Genomic DNA, 17745 nt, shown 5'->3' with positions numbered 1-17745 from the left:
GTACGCTTGTAGGTAAACTAAACTCATTAAGTTCTCTGCGTGTTTATTAACTTCAAAGTGAATCATGTTGCAAGCCTATCCCACTGAAAATAACAACCCTGTTTGCTTGCCGCCTCGAACAAGGACAGGTTGTTTGTCAGAGCTGTTTGCGACCCGGCTCCTGGAAACAGCTTCCGGTTGTACGGGCTTACGGAAACTCGCCTTGTCGTTGATAGAAATGATCATTAATAAAATGAAATAATTTCTTCAAAAAATGTATGCCATAATTATCTAAATATTTAGTTGATATTATAATTATATCACTTATATGCAGTTATTGGGGGTTGTTTTTCTAGCCAATCGCTGAAATGCCGCCTCGTACGAAGGGTTTGACGTCAGCTGCACTTGGAGCTTGACCATGTTCGGGGAAAACCTGTCGACTGACGCGGAAGATTTCACTTTGTGTCTCACGCCAGGAAAGTATGGAGTTGAGGTTGGAAGAGAGCTGACGATTATTTCTCGGAATATTCTTACTCTTGTTCAGTCCAGCTGGGCGTGAAAGTTTGAACCTTCAAACTTTCTCCACTCGAAAGTCGGCGAGGTGAGTTGACCCAACAGTTGAAACAACGCACCCAGTACTATTTAGGTCAACCATGTCAGATATGTTTCGCGTTTCATTTGCAATCGCGGTACTTGTTTCACTTCTTTGCGTCAGTATAATGTTAACCTATTCTTATTGTAACCACTTTCATTCACTTGTTACGTAGTATCGACCACTAAAGGTTTGTTTCTCTTGTGTTTACGAAACTGATTTGAATGTGGCTTCTCGCCATTTTCTTATCACCATTCACTGACCGGGCGAGCTCGGTTGACCCGGGTCACTGAGAATTCGGCGATTATCATCTCTTGTTGCGCTTACATATTAACACTACAGAGTTTGGTGCCATTTTCCGCTTACTTTATTGCTTCTCCCTACATTCATAGTGAATCGAGAGCTTTTTGAACATTTGCCAAGTCGAGTTTTCTCGATGTAGCCGAGCACGGCTTGTCTGATTCATACGGCGCGCCAGTTGGGCCGAGGGACTTGATGCATGAGTGAATCAGTGCGAATAGGACGACGATGTAAAGGAAGTCTTCAGCATAATACCGTTATTTCGTGATGCTCAATATTATCGTTTAGATGTAGTTTTTCCCACCCGACTTCCTTGTTGTAGCATAGTTTGCGTGTTGTGGTCCACACTTGGATCTTTTTCTAGACAAACCTGTGTTTTCAGTCGCTGTCTGAAGCCATGACAAGAGGCCTACTCTCACCGCTCGCCACTTGTCAAGTTCGTGCCCCGGTCTTGACACCATGGACGGTCCCCGGGTATAACCAGGGACCTAAACTCAAACTCCTAGTCCTCTACAACTGTGATACTTTGGTAAATTAGATCAAGAAAAATAATAAATTCTTTTAAACTAATTAAACTTTTACCAACAATAGAAAATATCAAGATCTAGGCATTCTTAATGTTATTCATTCATGATCTAAAATTTAAGCATTTTAAACTGATTATTTATTTTAAACATGATAAAAATGTTATTTGTAACATATACTTTTGACAATGTTTAAACTAGTGTGTGAGATATGTTTTATAGATAATAGAGCTTAGATCTTCACACAGAGATTTAAATTTTGCTGATCTACGTTTATATTTCATGATGTGAAAGTGCATTTAAAAAAAAAATAATTTGTCTTCATACACCAGACTATGAATCTTTTAACTTACAATTTGGGTAACTCCAACATGACTAAGTAAGTGCATGCAATGATGATTTTGTGTCCTATAACTGATTCAGTTAACTTTGACTCATGCGTCACACACAAGGAAGTATGACTTACAGTGACCATCAATAGTTTTCCCTACATCACTTGAATCATCATGTTAAACGATCACGCCATTTAATAACTAAATGTTTCAAAATATAGAGTCACTGGAATACCAATCCTCCATTTTAAAAAAAAGTTGGCACATCAGTAAGAAACAGTTAACACCACTCTAACAGAATCTGTACTCATTTGTTTTATCTTATCTGTATATTTGAAAATTAATATTCTTCAATTCTCTCTTGCAGTGAAAAATGCCACCAAATGTTGTGACCACCATGAAGCGAAAACTAGATGACTTCATTGACGATGAAGGAAGCTATGGCTCCCAGCGCCAGTCTGTCCTCAACATATCTATGTGCAAGCTGAAAATGGTTCCAAGGCGGCGAGTGGAACCATGTCTTCGACGTAGTGTCCTCATCTTAAACACATTGAAACACATCGAAACTGAGTTAGAGATGGAGGGTGTGTATTTCACCTCTCCTACTGACGCCACATTTAATCTCACCGATCCATCACATGGCAAGATTGATCTTGATCCCCTGCCAGAATGCAACTCAAACCCTTCTTTTCTGCAGCCATCATCTGTATCATTTTTGCCTCATGTTGCCACCGAAGGTCCACCCTCACCTATGCCAAAACCAGTTCAAGATGTAGAAAATATGGACACTAGTGCTAAAGACACATCAGGGAAAACTGTGTTAGACTTGGTGCCTTGTAAACTGGCAACAGCCGAAGTGTTGCCATGCACCCCCGTATCAAAACTGTCAGCTTCCAGAAGTTATATAGAAGATGCAAATAATAATCTGTTGCCATCATCATTTGCCAGTTTTGCATCCAACTCGTCTGCCTCATGGAGTGAAGACTTTAGTGATATAGACATAAGTGTGTGTGATGTCGATATCTACTCAATTTCATCTGCAATGAAACTTACACCTCTCAGTGCTGAGGAGGTGCTTCATTCCTTTCCAAATACTTCAGGACATGCCAGTGACAGTTACCCATCTTTCATAAACTCACAATGTGGCACTTCATTTAGGAACGAATCGGTGATGGACGATTTAGACAATATCATGCAGATTCTTGTTGGGATGTGATCGTCATGGTGTATGTTATATATGTACAAGTCACAGCATAACACAAAGACTTACAAGATACATGATATTTTTACATATTTTTACAGGGAGACTGTACTGACATGTGTCAGGTTAATTTATTGTGAACTTCTGTTTTGTCTGTGGTCATATGATGACTGATCATAGTAATGTACAATTTGGTTATTTATTGACAACTATCATGCTTTGATGCAAGGATATTGTAATAATAGCCACAGGACTTATCAAAGCACATCATTGGCCATGTTATCAATAATGTGCATTGGCCTGGAGACATCCAATTTGAGAAGGCGCCAGTTTTGCTCATATCAGTGGTTGTGATGGTCTCCATATTGAACCATGTGCAATCTTCCAGGCTTCATTAGTGTCAAAAACTTTTGATATGATTTTTATCAACAGTGGCCATATATTTTTGAGCATGGAAGTATAAAAACTTGAATTATGCAATGCATGAATTCTGTAATGCTAAAGGGAGATAATCGGGAAATTGGACTGGTTTCCTGGTTGGAATGAACTGACTTTGAACCAAATATGCATGGCAGTGGATGAAATGCAATTCACCAAATGGTGCTTATTGTTACAAACTATCACATTGTGGTATCATTTAAAAGAACAACTTAGTGCACAGGAGGAAAAATCTGGACAGAAACATTGAATATATTGTAGTGCATACCAATTACCATCGGATATGACAATTCCTATTTTCTCTATGGTAAAATAGTGTTGTATTATGCCATACTTTCTAGTGCTGATAATTGAATACAACTTTTGAAGGAATCAGTTTAATGGCAAAGTTATTGTGCATAAGGATTCAGCTATTGCTGATTTCAACCAACCAACCAACGTCACACATTTCAGTGTAGTGCACCTTTTTTATACCACTCAAATTGATAAGTTGTTGTTGATGAATAAGTCATCATGCTGAAATTGAAAGGTTATTTGGAGGATCTTTGAAATTTATGGCAATATTTTCATGTTTGATCTTCACATCCATACTGCATTACTTGTGATATGCCGGTTATAGGTGTTTCGTCATACATTACTCATGCCATTGCATTGTTTCACAACATGATGCAAAGCCCATTAAGTTCATATTGGTTTTAAGTTAATCATTAGAATTATTACCTTAGTCTCAGAGCAACAGTAGTGATGCCAAACAAATATGCTATGTGGACAGATCTAGTCAAATGTGTCTTTTTGGCACTTGTTTCACAATTTTGAAAATATTTTCAAAGGTGTATTTATATCCTTAGCATATGCATTTCATATAAATGATTGCTAGATTAGATACTCAAATTGCAACATAGCAAAGAAAGCAGAACTTCAAATTGATTAGTGTACTCATATTTGGGTTTGGGTTAACTTAATGCAAAAACTGCAGGTTCTTTTAGTGTTTTAAAGATTACTAAAATTTGCGTTTGAAATCACTCATATATTAAATATTCCCTAGTATTACTTATATTGTTAGTATATGCCAAGGGAAATATTGTCCATGGTAGTAACCACAGAATCGGAATGTTACCCAAGCAGAATGTTATTCTTCTCTCTGGCATGTCAACCTGTTAACTCTAGGCTATAAATGAAGGGTCAGTCTGACCTGGACTTTAGTTCTCAATGATTAGCATGCAAGCATCAACAGTTCATATTTTTCATCAGTTAAATATTTTACCAACCTGTGTATTTTATTCATGATTATTATATTCATATTCATTTATTACTCAGCCATTTCTTCCATCCTGAAGAGATAAGTCATTTTTGAGTAGGAACATACTGTCTGCAGATTTCTATAAAATCATTTTGTTGCTGTAATTTCTTAACTGGGCTGCTGTCGACTTCTCCACAACATTGGCCAAGGATTAAGTTGTTCGGTTGTTTAAATTTGTTTTCATAAATCTGAAAATGTGTATGTTGCAAACAGTATTGAATGGTCTGAAAATGAATGAAAAGAGAAACTGTATATTTTGTCAATAATACCTGTCAGATGGATATTTCACATTGATGAAAAGTTGAGAATATTTTTACCGATGTTAAAAGAATAACTTTTGGCAAATGGGTCCATGCTGTGTCAGACATGATAGTACTGGTGATAGTTCAGGCTTCCATAGAATCAGCTGAGGCAATGTCACTTGTTTTTTCATGCACAATAAAGAGTTTATTGCAAACAATACTTACATCCCAAGGATTGTTTAAAGAGAAATTAAAAGTTTCTTTCATAGCAATAAGTCAAGGAATGTATTTATTCCTTTGACAGGTTACATGAAGTCCTTGGGAAGTTCTACTTAGAGAAATAGCAAATACAGCTGTTACCATGGTATCACTATGTGTTAATATTGTTAATGTTGACATTTTGCAGTCATTACAGCTTCACATTGAACTATCTCATAATACCAGCTAACTGTTCTATATTGGCAGCAGAAATGATTTGAGCTCAAGATCTCAGTGGCAAAGTAGAGATTTTAGTATTGATACATTTGTGTGATACATAATAATTTATGTATTGCTTCAAGAAATTGAAATTAATATATTTGTGAAATGACTTTCTCGCCACATCTGTGATATATACTTGTATGTACATTTTCATAGCTTGTGCAGGAAGTTGAGTTGTAATTTAAAACAGTTGCCTATTTTGCTTGTAACACTGTATCTTGCCAAGATCACTCATGATTTTTATTTCTCATGTGATCTTTTACAGGTATATCATATTTATTTGAAGAACTATCAGTTTGAGAATATCAAATTATTTATTGTCAGCACTAACAGAATTTATTTATTCGCTTCAAAATACTAAACATGGCTCGGGGCACAAAACGACCAGTATTCCAAATGTTTTTTGTATGTGTTTTACCGTCCGCCGAGGTAAATAAAAACAAGTCAGAATATCTACAGAAGGTAACGTCAAATATTTCTCGTGGAAAATTGTCTTCAAACGGCAGCAAACTTTGTTGGCAAAAAGCTAAATCAGTTATGTTCATACCTTACGTACGTTATGACAAATAAGTTTTTTTTATGTGCTTGAAACCATCGACGAAACTTATTTTCCACGCCAGGGAAATATCTCGACGCTGGTACATAGCTGTTTGACCCGGTTAACGCAGGCTCGGCCGTCCCGATCACTGGAGGCGGGGCTAGGTCGCGTCGATCACGCTCAGCCTTCGTGACTTCGTCGTCATAGTTACTGGTACATAAACTGCCCAGGATGGCTGGAAAATGGGTCGATGTTTGCCGAGTGTAGGCCAAGGCTAGGGTTGGCTCAACTTATTGGTCGCCTCCGCTGTTGGGGCCACTAGCTTGAGCGCGCTGAAGCTAAACTCGCAGAAGATTTTGCAGAAATTAATTTTCTGAATCCTTTGATAAATTTTGCGTTCGTTTGCCATCGCAATATGATATTTCGATGTCAGAAATTTATGTTGGTTACAAATTCTATTCGGTTCGTTGTACTTTAAAAGCGTTCGCGGAAACTGAATAGGTCGTTTTTCTGTTTGTCAAAAGTTGGTTTTCTGTTGATAAAAGGAGATATTCTGTGTATATATTGCGTTGATTTCCTACTGTTCTCAAGGACATGGAAAATTGTTTTGTACAGACAGTGAAGGAAGATGCTTCACATGTTTTATGTTATTTATTACATGTTCATATGTTTATCATGGAAAACAAAGAATATTACCATACGTTGTTTTCACTTTTAATTCATAGTAGAGCATAGTATTATCTGAAATCCAAACGTTATATTTTAATACTGAATCATGTGTAAATATTCAACAATTATTTTATCAGTAGTTCTCAAGTCTTTCTCATACTTTCTACTCTTTGAATATATCTATCTTTGTAGAAGAAAGACATTTTCAAAATAAAACTTCAGATGTCAATAAGTACACATGTGTTGTGTTCTCTCTGGTTATCTATCTTCTCTCGCTCCTCTTCTACCAGTTTGTGAAATAATATGCCGATGTAGTTAGCATGCACGGACTCTTCTGAGATACACAACACGTTGAGTTGAATTGCTGACTTAGTATACACCAACTAAAAGCGTGGTGAGTAGTTCGTCTTCCACATGTATGTCTGGTTCGAAGCTACACACCCCTGACCATGCCTAAAAACACGATTCACTCATTCACCATCATTACAGGCACACAACAAGATAATGTTGAAAGGTTCACGCTTAATATCGAGATCGCATGCAATGCCACCTAGGGAATAACTGTTTATAACAAACTGCTCAAAACAAGTTCAAGAACACCCACAATTGGACGGCTGTGCGTTGCAATATCGACCAGCCATGATAGATGAACTTTAGTCATGAAAACAGTGGGTTTTTTAACTTCTAATGAGTAGTAGATAAACACTTTTGGTTTGGGCGTTTTTTATGTGTCAGTGATATCCTGTTTATGTATCAATATTTCAATTCCTGGTCATTTCGTCGATATTTCAATGGGTCAATAATAATCAATATCAAAAACATTGATTGAATTACATTAAACGCATAAATATATTCATATAGTTTTATCGTAATAGAGTAATTTCGCCAGCCACAAGATTAGCGCGTTCTTTAAATGTTTGAAGGAATTAAGTAATCGAAACATACAAGTTTGAAATGAGAGCCCAGACCGAGGTGTGAATTCGAAATGAGAGAAAAACTGGGTTTCCGGGAGCGGATTACATTGCCCCATTACACTGAATCCTGTCGGCTGATGTGGGGATTCTTGGTTCCAAATGGAGCCCGAATAGCGACAATATGGATCGGATGATTAGGCTCGGTGACATTCGTCCCCGCTCGGCCCTTTCCGTACCCCGCAAGAAGGACTCGACCCCTATCGATAAATGTTATGTGCGAAAATACGAAAAGCCAATCAGAATGCGCGTAATGATAGAGGTACTTTGATAAAAAAAAACCCACCCAATCCCAAGTACATAAATCAAATAGCCTTTCTTTATTTAAAATATCAGAAATATATTTCGACCTTGCAAATTACATGGATAACAGAAATGTATTTGTACGAATTATAGTTAATACAGGTAAGGCCATACACAGTGTAAGATTCAAATTCACACCCGTGCGTTTGTTTACAGTCAGATAACGGCTCAATTGACAGCGACATGTTTTCCCATTGAGTTTTATCTCTGACGACAAATTTAGCTTTCCTAACTTAATTTAGTTTATTATCCATTTTGATATGTGTTCGAAAATCGAAGTGAACTATTTTTAACAATAAAATAGCCACCAGTTTCAAAACAATATGATATTCATATATAGATAATTAACATTAATATTAAATACATTTTGTGTTTACAATTCAGGCCATTTGCAATGTTTTAAGATTTGTTTAGATACAACAAAGAAGCTTAGATAAAGACAATGACAAAACATAGCCTGGTCATTCAGGTCATTCATTAGTATTCACCTATTCATATTACATTTTCATGAGGGGTATGTCAGCTGGGGTAAGTTTGGACAACTGGACTAACATCTTGTACTCTAAATCGTTTACACGACACTCCGTGAACATTTCTATTTAAGATCCCTTTGAAAGCCATTCTATGACATCCTTTCCCTGTGTGTTGCCTATGGCATTCTTCCCCTAATGTTGAATTCGTGTGTGCAACACAAACTAAATAGACTCAACTATTTTAGACATCTAGAATTATTAGATAACAATACAAAATGCAGATATTCCACTGTCGTTTGTAAATGTGTACCCATATATTTATCAAACTCTCTCTATTTATGTAAAATTATCGTGTTTTACCACTTGCGTTAAGGCTGGCAATGTTTAATATTATTTACGAATCTATTTTACAAATTGTTAGAAATAAAAGCTACATGTATGAATGAAAAAATAATAATAATAATTACCACCAAAAGTTATTACAGTATTGATATGACTGAAACGCGTTAAACAACACTCAATTTATCCAGAATCATCGTAATAAGTTATGTTTTGTCGAGCTCACACTGAAAATATCACTCCACGCACACCGATGCATTGTTTACGTCATCGAGACGGCATTGTTGACGTCATTCGAATCTCATTGTGACTAAAGGTCTGAATAACGTCACTAGAAATACTTCAGAACTTATGTCCAAAACTCGTGTAAGAATTCATGTATTACCCTCGCTCTCGCTCGGGAAATGCAAGAATTCTGACACTCGTTTCGTAAAATCAGTATGACATACATGCAAGTGTAATAGAATTACATGTTATTCGGCAAAGTACGGGCCACTGTAACCTTCTTTCGCCTAACACCATTACCAACCACGTTGCCATATGACGTCATAGCTAGATTCTAATATGCATACTAACGTAAACAAACATGGCGTCTGACTGTAAGGAGAACAGCTATGTAGACTCGCCCTATTGACCGGCCATCCACGAGCCAACATGATATATGGGTCGATGATGCCCAGAGAAAAAAGTAGCGACTTGGATGAATAAACACACGTCAGATTGCAGATGGAGGGTAAAACGAACACTTAGGGGTTGCAACGTGATGCACTATTCTGATACTCTGAACTTCCTTGAGGCGCCAGTCTCACTCACTGCACTGTCAATCGTTTCCATATCAATTTAAAGTCAAGCATGTCCATCAAAACCGAAAATGTACTTTCACATTGCTCACAAAACTTTCTCTCTCCCATGCTGGACATGTCATCAAAGCCATAGTCGAATGACTATGAATAATCCATTGTTGACGTGTGTGTTGGCATGTGCGACGCTGACCTTTGTTGTGTCCTTTGTGTTCACAACAACAAATGCTGTTTATTTCATTGACTAAGTCTCTCCATTTCAGTTATGATAGGGCGGTCGGGTAGCCTAGTGGTTAAAGCGTTCGCTCGTCACGCCGAAGACCCGGGTTCGATTCCCGACATGGGTACAATGTGTGAAGCCCATTTCTGGTGTCCCCCCGCCGTGATATTGCTGGAATATTGCTAAAAGCGGCGTAAAACCATACTCACTCACTCACTCACTCAGTTATGATAACGTTGACGCTATTTGTTTTAACAGGGCAATATCACTTCAGCCGTCAGCCCGAAGCAATATATTAATGTATCTTGCGATATAGGAAAAAGAAACACAACCGCTTACAAAATATCCCTGGATAAGTAGGATGAATCAGTGAGCGAGGACGTTTTTATGCAACTATTTCCCGTCTTCAGCATTTTGTTCCAAATATCCTTTTCCAGGTCTGTCCAAAAATGGTTATTGACCCGCACGATGAAAATCAAGTCAAAATACCGTTCTGCGTACCAGGTACTCATATTTTATAAATTCTACTTCCAGGCCCGATACCCCCTAATTATCTGGACCCGTGAAGATTCCGGGGTAGAATAGGCCTTCAGCAACCCATGCTTGCCGTAAAAGGTGACTATGCTTGTCGTAAAAGGCGACTAACGGGATCGGGTGGTCAGGCTCGCTGACTTGGTGTCATCGATCCCAATTGCGTGGACCGATGCTCATGATATTAATCACTGGATTTTCTTGTCCAGGCTCGATTATTTACAGACTGCCGTCATATTGCTGGGATATTGCTGAGTGCGGCGTTAAACAACAAACCAACCAACCAACCTAATTATCTGTAACGGAACAAGCATGGGTATCACGAGAGTTTAGTGTTCCGCAACACAACAAGCATGAGCTAATGAATGATGGAATTGTATTTTTAAACGAGATTTTGAACTTTTCTCATATGCGGGCATATATAGCAGTTTAGGTTTACATGTTTGTGAATGTGTATATCGGTTTCACATCACATGTACTATTGCAATGGGACCCCACCCTCTATAAGAAATTCTCTATTTGAGCCAATCAATTAATATTTCCTGGAGTTTTTTAAAAGAAATAATGTGTACCTGAAAATGCTGCATAACGTTCTGTCCCCTCGGGTTGGACACGTACTACTCTATTACTAGACATGGTGGATGTTAGTCATAAAACTGGAATATTTCCGAGAGCGGCGTTTTAAACAACAAACAAACATAAACCACACTTCCATTTTCCCCTAAAAGGTATAAATTGTAGGTCACTTGAATTCACCCGTTAACTGAATACATGGTGTCCCTTCCCTCTTTTGACTAAACCACACAATGGTCAGTTTCAGAACATCAAACCCCTTTCATCTATCAAGTATCATTCTTAGGTTATTCTAACTACATAAACGTTTCCGTTTCGTGAACATTGAATACAACGCTATGACACATATCATTATGTACCCACTCTCAATGGACAATAAACGGTCATTGCTCACGAAGAATGATACTATTACTCCATACAATACGACATGTGTCCTTTAAACTGGCTATCACTGTCCCGCATTATAGTAAATTCTCAATAATTGCGATACTTGTTAACAAAACTTTCACCAACAATGAAAACACTTTCTGATTTAACCCTATAGTCAGCACTGTCAATAAGTACAGATTCATAAGAACAGTTTAACGGCAAAGGTATGACTGCGTGATGTGGCCTCAGTGCTTCAAAGGTTCGCTGTCAGGATGTCAGCTCGTGCGCCGTGGGAGTGGAGATCAGTCGGTGCAATCGACATCGTACACAATCAGACATGCGCACTATGTTTTGGCTCCGGCTCAATGAACTTGAGACTGAAAGCGTGTTTGTAAGTGGCGATACACATGCGTCGGTCTATTAATTTATGTTACTGATAATATAAACTACGAAATATTTATACTGACAAGATCGATATCTCCATATTTGACTATTTAGTATGAGCATCAGATTATACAAAATATGATACGTGATAAATGATACAATGATTTGATAACCGTTCATTTTTTCTGTGTACAACGTGTGTGGTATATTTTATTTTCATAACTTCAAAAAACATTGTCGAAGCAGTTTGTTACCTTCGGATTTAAAGTGTTATTGGTAATGTATCCTGACTGTCAAACATACGTCGTGTGAGTGATTCAAGTGAGAAATAAAGACGCAGATTTTGTGATGTGATTGCCTTCCATATGTAGGTGTAGCTCGGGGGTAGGTGAGTAGAGGTGGGAACGGCGCGGGTATGGGGTGCTAGGAGATGTTATTGACGCTACGATGGACGGGGTGTTATAAAACAGCACTTTGCAGTGTGTCAGATGTGTGGTTGTTGGGTCGTGGTTTGGGGGTAGAGTATGTTGTTGGTGTGATGGTAGATGTAGGGTCGTGGTTTGTAAATGGTGTGTTGTAACCGTGGGAGGTAATTGGTTGCAGGGTAGTGATTTGTGGATGGTTTATTGTAGGTGTGGGTGAGGGTGGTAGCAGGGTCTTGGTTTGGGCGTGGAGTCTGCTGAAGGTGTGATGGTGGATGTATGGTTGTGGATAGGGTATGCTAATTGTATAGGTGTGGGTGGTATTTGCAGGGTCGTGGTTTTGGGGTAGGGTCTTTTGTAGGTGTGGAAGGTATTTGCAGGGTCGTGGTTTTGGGGTAGGGTCTGTTGTAGGTGTGGGGTTGGTTGCAGGGTCGTGTTTTGGGGTAGGGTCTGTTGTAGGTGTGGGAGGTATGTGCAGGGTCGTGGTTTGGGGGTGGGGTCTGTTGTAGGTGTGGGGCTGGTTGCAGGGTCGTGGTTTGGGGTAGGGTCTGTTGTAGGTGTGGGGGGTATGTGCAGGGTCGTGGTTTGGGGGTAGGGTCTGTTGTAGGTGTGGGAGGTATATGCAGGGTCGTGGTTTGGGGGTAGGGTCTGTTGTAGGTGTGGGGCTGGTTGCAGGGTCGTGGTTTGGGGGTGGGGTCTGTTGTAGGTGTGGGGCTGGTTGCAGGGTCGTGGTTTGGGGGTAGGGTCTGTTGTAGGTGTCGGAGGTATGTGCAGGGTCGTGGTTTGGGGGTAGGGTCTGTTGTAGGTGTGGGGCTGGTTGCAGGGTCGTGGTTTGGGGTAGGGTCTGTTGTAGGTGTGGGGCTGGTTGCAGGGTCGTGGTTTGGGGGTAGGGTCTGTTGTAGGTGTGGGGGGTATGTGCAGGGTCGTGGTTCGGGGGTAGGGTCTGTTGTAGGTGTTGGGCTGGTTGCAGGGTCGTGGTTTGGGGGTAGGGTCTGTTGTAGGTGTCGGAGGTATGTGCAGGGTCGTGGTTTGGGGGTAGGGTCTGTTGTAGGTGTGGGAGGTATGTGCAGGGTCGTGGTTTGGGTGTAGGGTCTGTTGTAGGTGTGGAGTTGGTTGCAGGGTCGTGGTTTGGGGGTAGGGTCTGTTGTAGGTGTGGGAGGTATGTGCAGGGTCGTGGTTTTGGGGTAGGGTCTGTTGTAGGTGTTGGGCTGGTTTCAGGGTCGTGGTTTGGGGGTAGGGTCTGTTGAAGGAGTGGGGTTGGTTGCAGGGTCAAGGTTTGGGGGTAGGGTCTCTTGTAGGTGTGGGAGGTATGTGCAGGGTCGTGGTTCGGGGTAGGGTCTGTTGAGTCTGTAACGACGGGGAGGTGGGTGTGTAGTTGCTGTGTCGTGCCTTGCTGGTTGAGTCTGTAACGACGGGGAGGTGGGGGTGTAGTTGCTGTGCCGTGCCTTAGTGGTTGAGCCTGTAAGGACGGGGAGGTGTGTGTGTAGTTGCTGTGTCGTGCCTTGCTGGTTGAGTCTGTAACGACGGGGAGGTGTGTGTGTAGTTGCTGTGCCGTGCCTTAGTGGTTGAGCCTGTAAGGACGGGGAAGTGTGTGTGTAGTTGCTGTGTCGTGCCTTGCTGGCTGAGTCTGTAACGACGGGGAGGTGGGTGTGTAGTTGCTGTGTCGTGCCTTGCTGGTTGAGTCTGTAACGACGGGGAGGTGTGTGTGTAGTTGCTGTGTCATGCCTTGCTGGTTGAGTCTGTAACGACGGGAGGTGGGGGTGTAATTGCTGTGTCGTGCCTGCTGGTTGAGTCTGTAACGACGGGGAGGTGTGTGTGTAGTTGCTGTGTCGTGCCTGCTGGTTAACTCTGTAACGACGGGAGGTGGGGGTGTAATTGCTGTGTCGTGCCTGCTGGTTGAGTCTGTAACGACGGGAGGTGTGTGTGTAGTTGTTGTGTCGCGCCATGCTGGTTGAGTCTGTAACGACGGGGAGGTGGCTGTGTAGTTGCTGTGTCGTGTCTGCTGGTTGAGTCTGTAACGACGGGAAGGTGGGGATGGGGCTGGGTCGTTTTCTGTAGGGATAGGGTATGTTGTATGTCTGAATAAGTTGCAGAGATTGACTGTGTTTTTGTGTCGCCAGGCCCCCATGAAGGCTCAGAATCGGGATATTTTTCGAAATAAGAAGGACTAGCTGCAACTTACACCGACATATCTGAGTTGTATCCCATTCTCGGCTATGTTTCAGAGATTGGCACACGATACCATATGCATCATTTTGATAGTGTCTGTGTTGTGTCAAGTTTTTAATGCAGCCAACAAGCAAGTATATGTGAAGAGTGAGTCAGTACCGTGATGGCTTTGGAGCCACCGACTACGCACACCACGAACGCCCGTCGTCTTTCCCACTCGGCTGTCTATGATCGGCAGCTAAAAATACCTACCTACATACATACTGGCGGTTGCTCCACGCCGGCTAGCTCGACCTAGACACACGGTTTTTCTTGATATTTGCATGTTTTTAAAAAAATATTCCTGACTAGGTTAAATATGCTTTAGCAGTTCCAGTTTTGTCATGTATACATATGTTTTGTTCATCACATGGTTTATGCATCGAGAGTGGGCGACATACAAATACACCAAGGTCAAAACTACGTTTATAACGAACCGACGGATACAACGAACTGTTTTATCCCGTTCATTTACTGTATTTATACTGTACACATATGCTTATAACGAAATACGGTTATAACGAATTAAAATTAGTGGTCAGCTTGAGTTCGTTGTAACCGTAGTTTACTACGTACGAGTATAAAATGTGTAATACCCATGCTATTGAGTATAAATATCTCTTTTTACTTGTCCATTTTATTCCAATATAAGGGGAAAATATATTCCTGATTTATTTATCCAAATGTTGTGAAATTCCGACATTTGAAAAACTGTCTAGATAAAGTTACAACACAAAACATGACCTGTACATATACCACGCACTATTACATGGAACCAAGTGTTTAAATAATAGTTAGAATCGTGTACACTACTCTGTGCCATGTACTGATAGGCCTGTTGCCTGTGTTTGAATAAAGATTGACTGATTTGTGTATATTGTTATGCAAACATATGAATAAGTGGAGGATGTACGATCAAGAATGAACATGTATCTACTTGAGATTACGTTATGTCACTTGGCAATGTCAAGTAAAGATAAGATATATGGATGAACAACTTCTTTCTATCAAGTAGGAGCGACATTTCAGTGTAGGTACTAACACTGTTATCTGTTACTGATGTCATAGATTACAACTTTGTTGGTTTTTTCCAAATGTGTGAGTTAATTATTACTAACAACTCACGTGTCACGTTGTCGCGGCTGTTTGCGTTCACTTTCACTATCGTCGATTTAGCTAACACCTTGGAGTTCTTGCAAAATACCGTTATTTATCATTTTTGGGTTCATGCATACACTTTGCCTGTTGATTTTTAAATATTCACCTTGCAATGTCTAAGCATATTATTTATTAACTCTCGTCTCTGATCGGGTAAAGGTTAAGTGAAGGTAACTCTCAATCTGGTTGTTTTTAGGCGTTTTACATTCGTCACCACAGTAACCTACATAAGGCATTCGTCACCAAACGCATCGTTCCGTAACCTACATAAGGCATTCGTCACAACTCGCATCTTTCCGTAACCTACATAAGGCATTCGCCACCACTCGTATCTTTCCGTAACCTACACAAGGCATTCGTCACCACTCGTTTCTTTCCGTAACCTACATAAGGCATTCGTCACCACTCGCATCTTTCCGTAACCTACATAAGGCATTCGTCACCATTCGCATCTTTCCGTAACCTACTTAAGGCATTCGTCACACATCTTTCCGCACATAATGCATTCGCCACCACTCACATCTTTCCGTAACCTACATAAGGCATTCGTCACCACTCGTCTTTCCGTAACATAACTTTCGTCACCACTCGTCCCTTCCCGTAACCTGCAAGAATTCGGCTTGTCCCGGAATAACACGAGTTGGTCACGAATGGTAACATACAAGAAGGCCTCCATTCGGCTTGTCTAGTAAACGGGAGCGTAGAAAAGTGTTAACATTATAGCTAGTCAGTCTTCGTGGAACGTGCCAGGGTTGCCGCGTACAGACTATACAGGCGGATTCTAAAACAAAATAAAAATATAAAAACAATAGCAAACATAAAACCATGACAACGCCCAAACAACAAAAGCACAATACATGACAGAATGTGTGACCACATTGCCAACGTGTACCGCGGCATGTACTATAAGGTTATACAGCAAAAGAAGTACAACATTAAACTAATTAAAGGGTCTGGCAACACTCTTGCTTGGTATATACTTAGATGACATCTCCCTGTAAATCAAACGTGTACTGATATTTCCAATCTCTTTAAAATGTCTTTGATGAGATAGTAATATTTCATTTACTGGGTGTTAGAGCTAGATTCCAAGAAGAAATATATATAACATATAACCAGATTCGTGTAAGGGTCGTTAACTGGAAAGTACCAAGTATGATCAGTCCCTTCTTGGACCACTAATTGTGAGCAAAACCTTAAGAAATGTTCGTAAATGATATCAGATGTGTTCCAAATAAAACGCCACAATTTACGTAAAACCAGGCATAAATAATCTATGTAGGATAAAGGCTCATTTCTTGAATATTTACACGGAACTAATATACTATTTTTCAAATACCTGGATATGCAAATACATAAAAGTTAGCGTTAACTGTTTATCCCGGTAAAATTATTTTAACCGAATCTCTCTCCTTTTCCCCTTTGTTTCAATAGAGTCTGAAACGATGGTGAAAGCAAAGCGATGGTGGGTCGGGCTGGGTCGAGAACGAGGCTCGAGTCACTGGGCGACACGACTTGTAGACAAGTCAACATACCTATATATAGCATGGCCGTCGCGCTGAACATGGTGTGTTGGGGGAAAACATCACGAAGATGAAGGGCAGTGCAATATGACTTGATATGAATATCACGTCTCTGCAACATGTGCAATCACTGCACACTGTGGGTCCCGGATTCGGTCTGCATGCAATGAAAATGTTTCTTTTTGTTTCAATGGGTTTTTTATTTGTAAAATGTATTTTAAAGTCATTTTCTGATAAGTTGATTTTCGAAAAAATGAGGAGGAATAACCAGGGCTACTTGCGACCACGAGAACAGTCGTAAGTTACGTTAAGCAACTTTGACATTATTGCTATGGAAATTGGACATGTTTGTACGACTAAGAATGAGCAGAGAACATGTAATATAATCTATTATATGGTCTTTGGAATGAGCCATGGTTTACTTGTGGCTACTTGTGGCATTATGAGTGAACGAGTGAGTTGGGTTTACCGCCGCTTTAAACAGTATTCCAGTTATATCACGGCGTGTGGGAGGAAAGCCCGAAAGTGATGCAGGTCTCAGACGTTTACCACTTCGGTGAAACCCACGAGCACGGTTATGTACAGGGATATGGCTATAGTAAGTGAAAACGACTGAATTTTCGAAATGCAATGGGTATCTAACTATGGGTACGTCCGTTACAACGTTTAACTATTTTCTAACACGAGATAGAACTAGTAAACCAAAAAGGGCCTTCAGGGAACAAAGAAAACCTTATTATCATCTTTCCAGTTAAAGATTCTTACACGAATTCTTCTTTTTAAACTGACTATAGTGTTTGCTTTGTCTTCGTTGTGTACACAGTGTCGTTGATTCTTGTTTTTAAACAGATCGTTTAACAGTTTGACATCATGAGC

At 40.2% G+C, this 17745-nt stretch overlaps 2 protein-coding genes across 3 annotated transcripts; one reads left to right on the top strand and one right to left on the bottom strand.

The window, feature by feature from the left end:
- The first annotated feature begins 367 nt into the window (after nt 1-367).
- On the top strand, nt 368-6830 carry LOC124146487. 2 transcript variants are annotated; one of them, XM_046516799.2, is made up of 3 exons: nt 368-580; nt 1254-1400; nt 2095-6830. In XM_046516799.2, exon 3 carries the CDS (start codon nt 2101-2103, stop codon nt 2941-2943), a length of 843 nt encoding a protein of 280 aa, XP_046372755.1. In that variant the 5' UTR covers nt 368-580; nt 1254-1400; nt 2095-2100; the 3' UTR covers nt 2944-6830. The 2 variants fall into 2 exon arrangements, with proteins under 2 accessions (XP_046372755.1, XP_046372756.1); XM_046516800.2 differs by lacking the exon at nt 1254-1400.
- A 5351-nt stretch (nt 6831-12181) lies between these two features.
- LOC124146432 (proline-rich extensin-like protein EPR1) lies at nt 12182-14108 on the bottom strand. Its single transcript, XM_048403375.1, has 2 exons — nt 13594-14108; nt 12182-13220 (listed from the first exon to the last, which is right to left on the bottom strand). Exons 1-2 carry the CDS (start codon nt 14106-14108, stop codon nt 12182-12184), a joined length of 1554 nt encoding a protein of 517 aa, XP_048259332.1.
- Between the last annotated feature and the right edge of the window lie 3637 nt (nt 14109-17745).

The sequence above is a fragment of the Haliotis rufescens genome, unplaced genomic scaffold (genome assembly GCF_023055435.1).
Source record: "Haliotis rufescens isolate VD_foot unplaced genomic scaffold, xgHalRufe1.0.p SCAF_3, whole genome shotgun sequence".
Taxonomy (NCBI): domain Eukaryota; kingdom Metazoa; phylum Mollusca; class Gastropoda; order Lepetellida; family Haliotidae; genus Haliotis; species Haliotis rufescens.
Note: the sequence above shows the minus strand (reverse complement) of the source record. Positions and strands in the feature narration are given on the sequence as shown.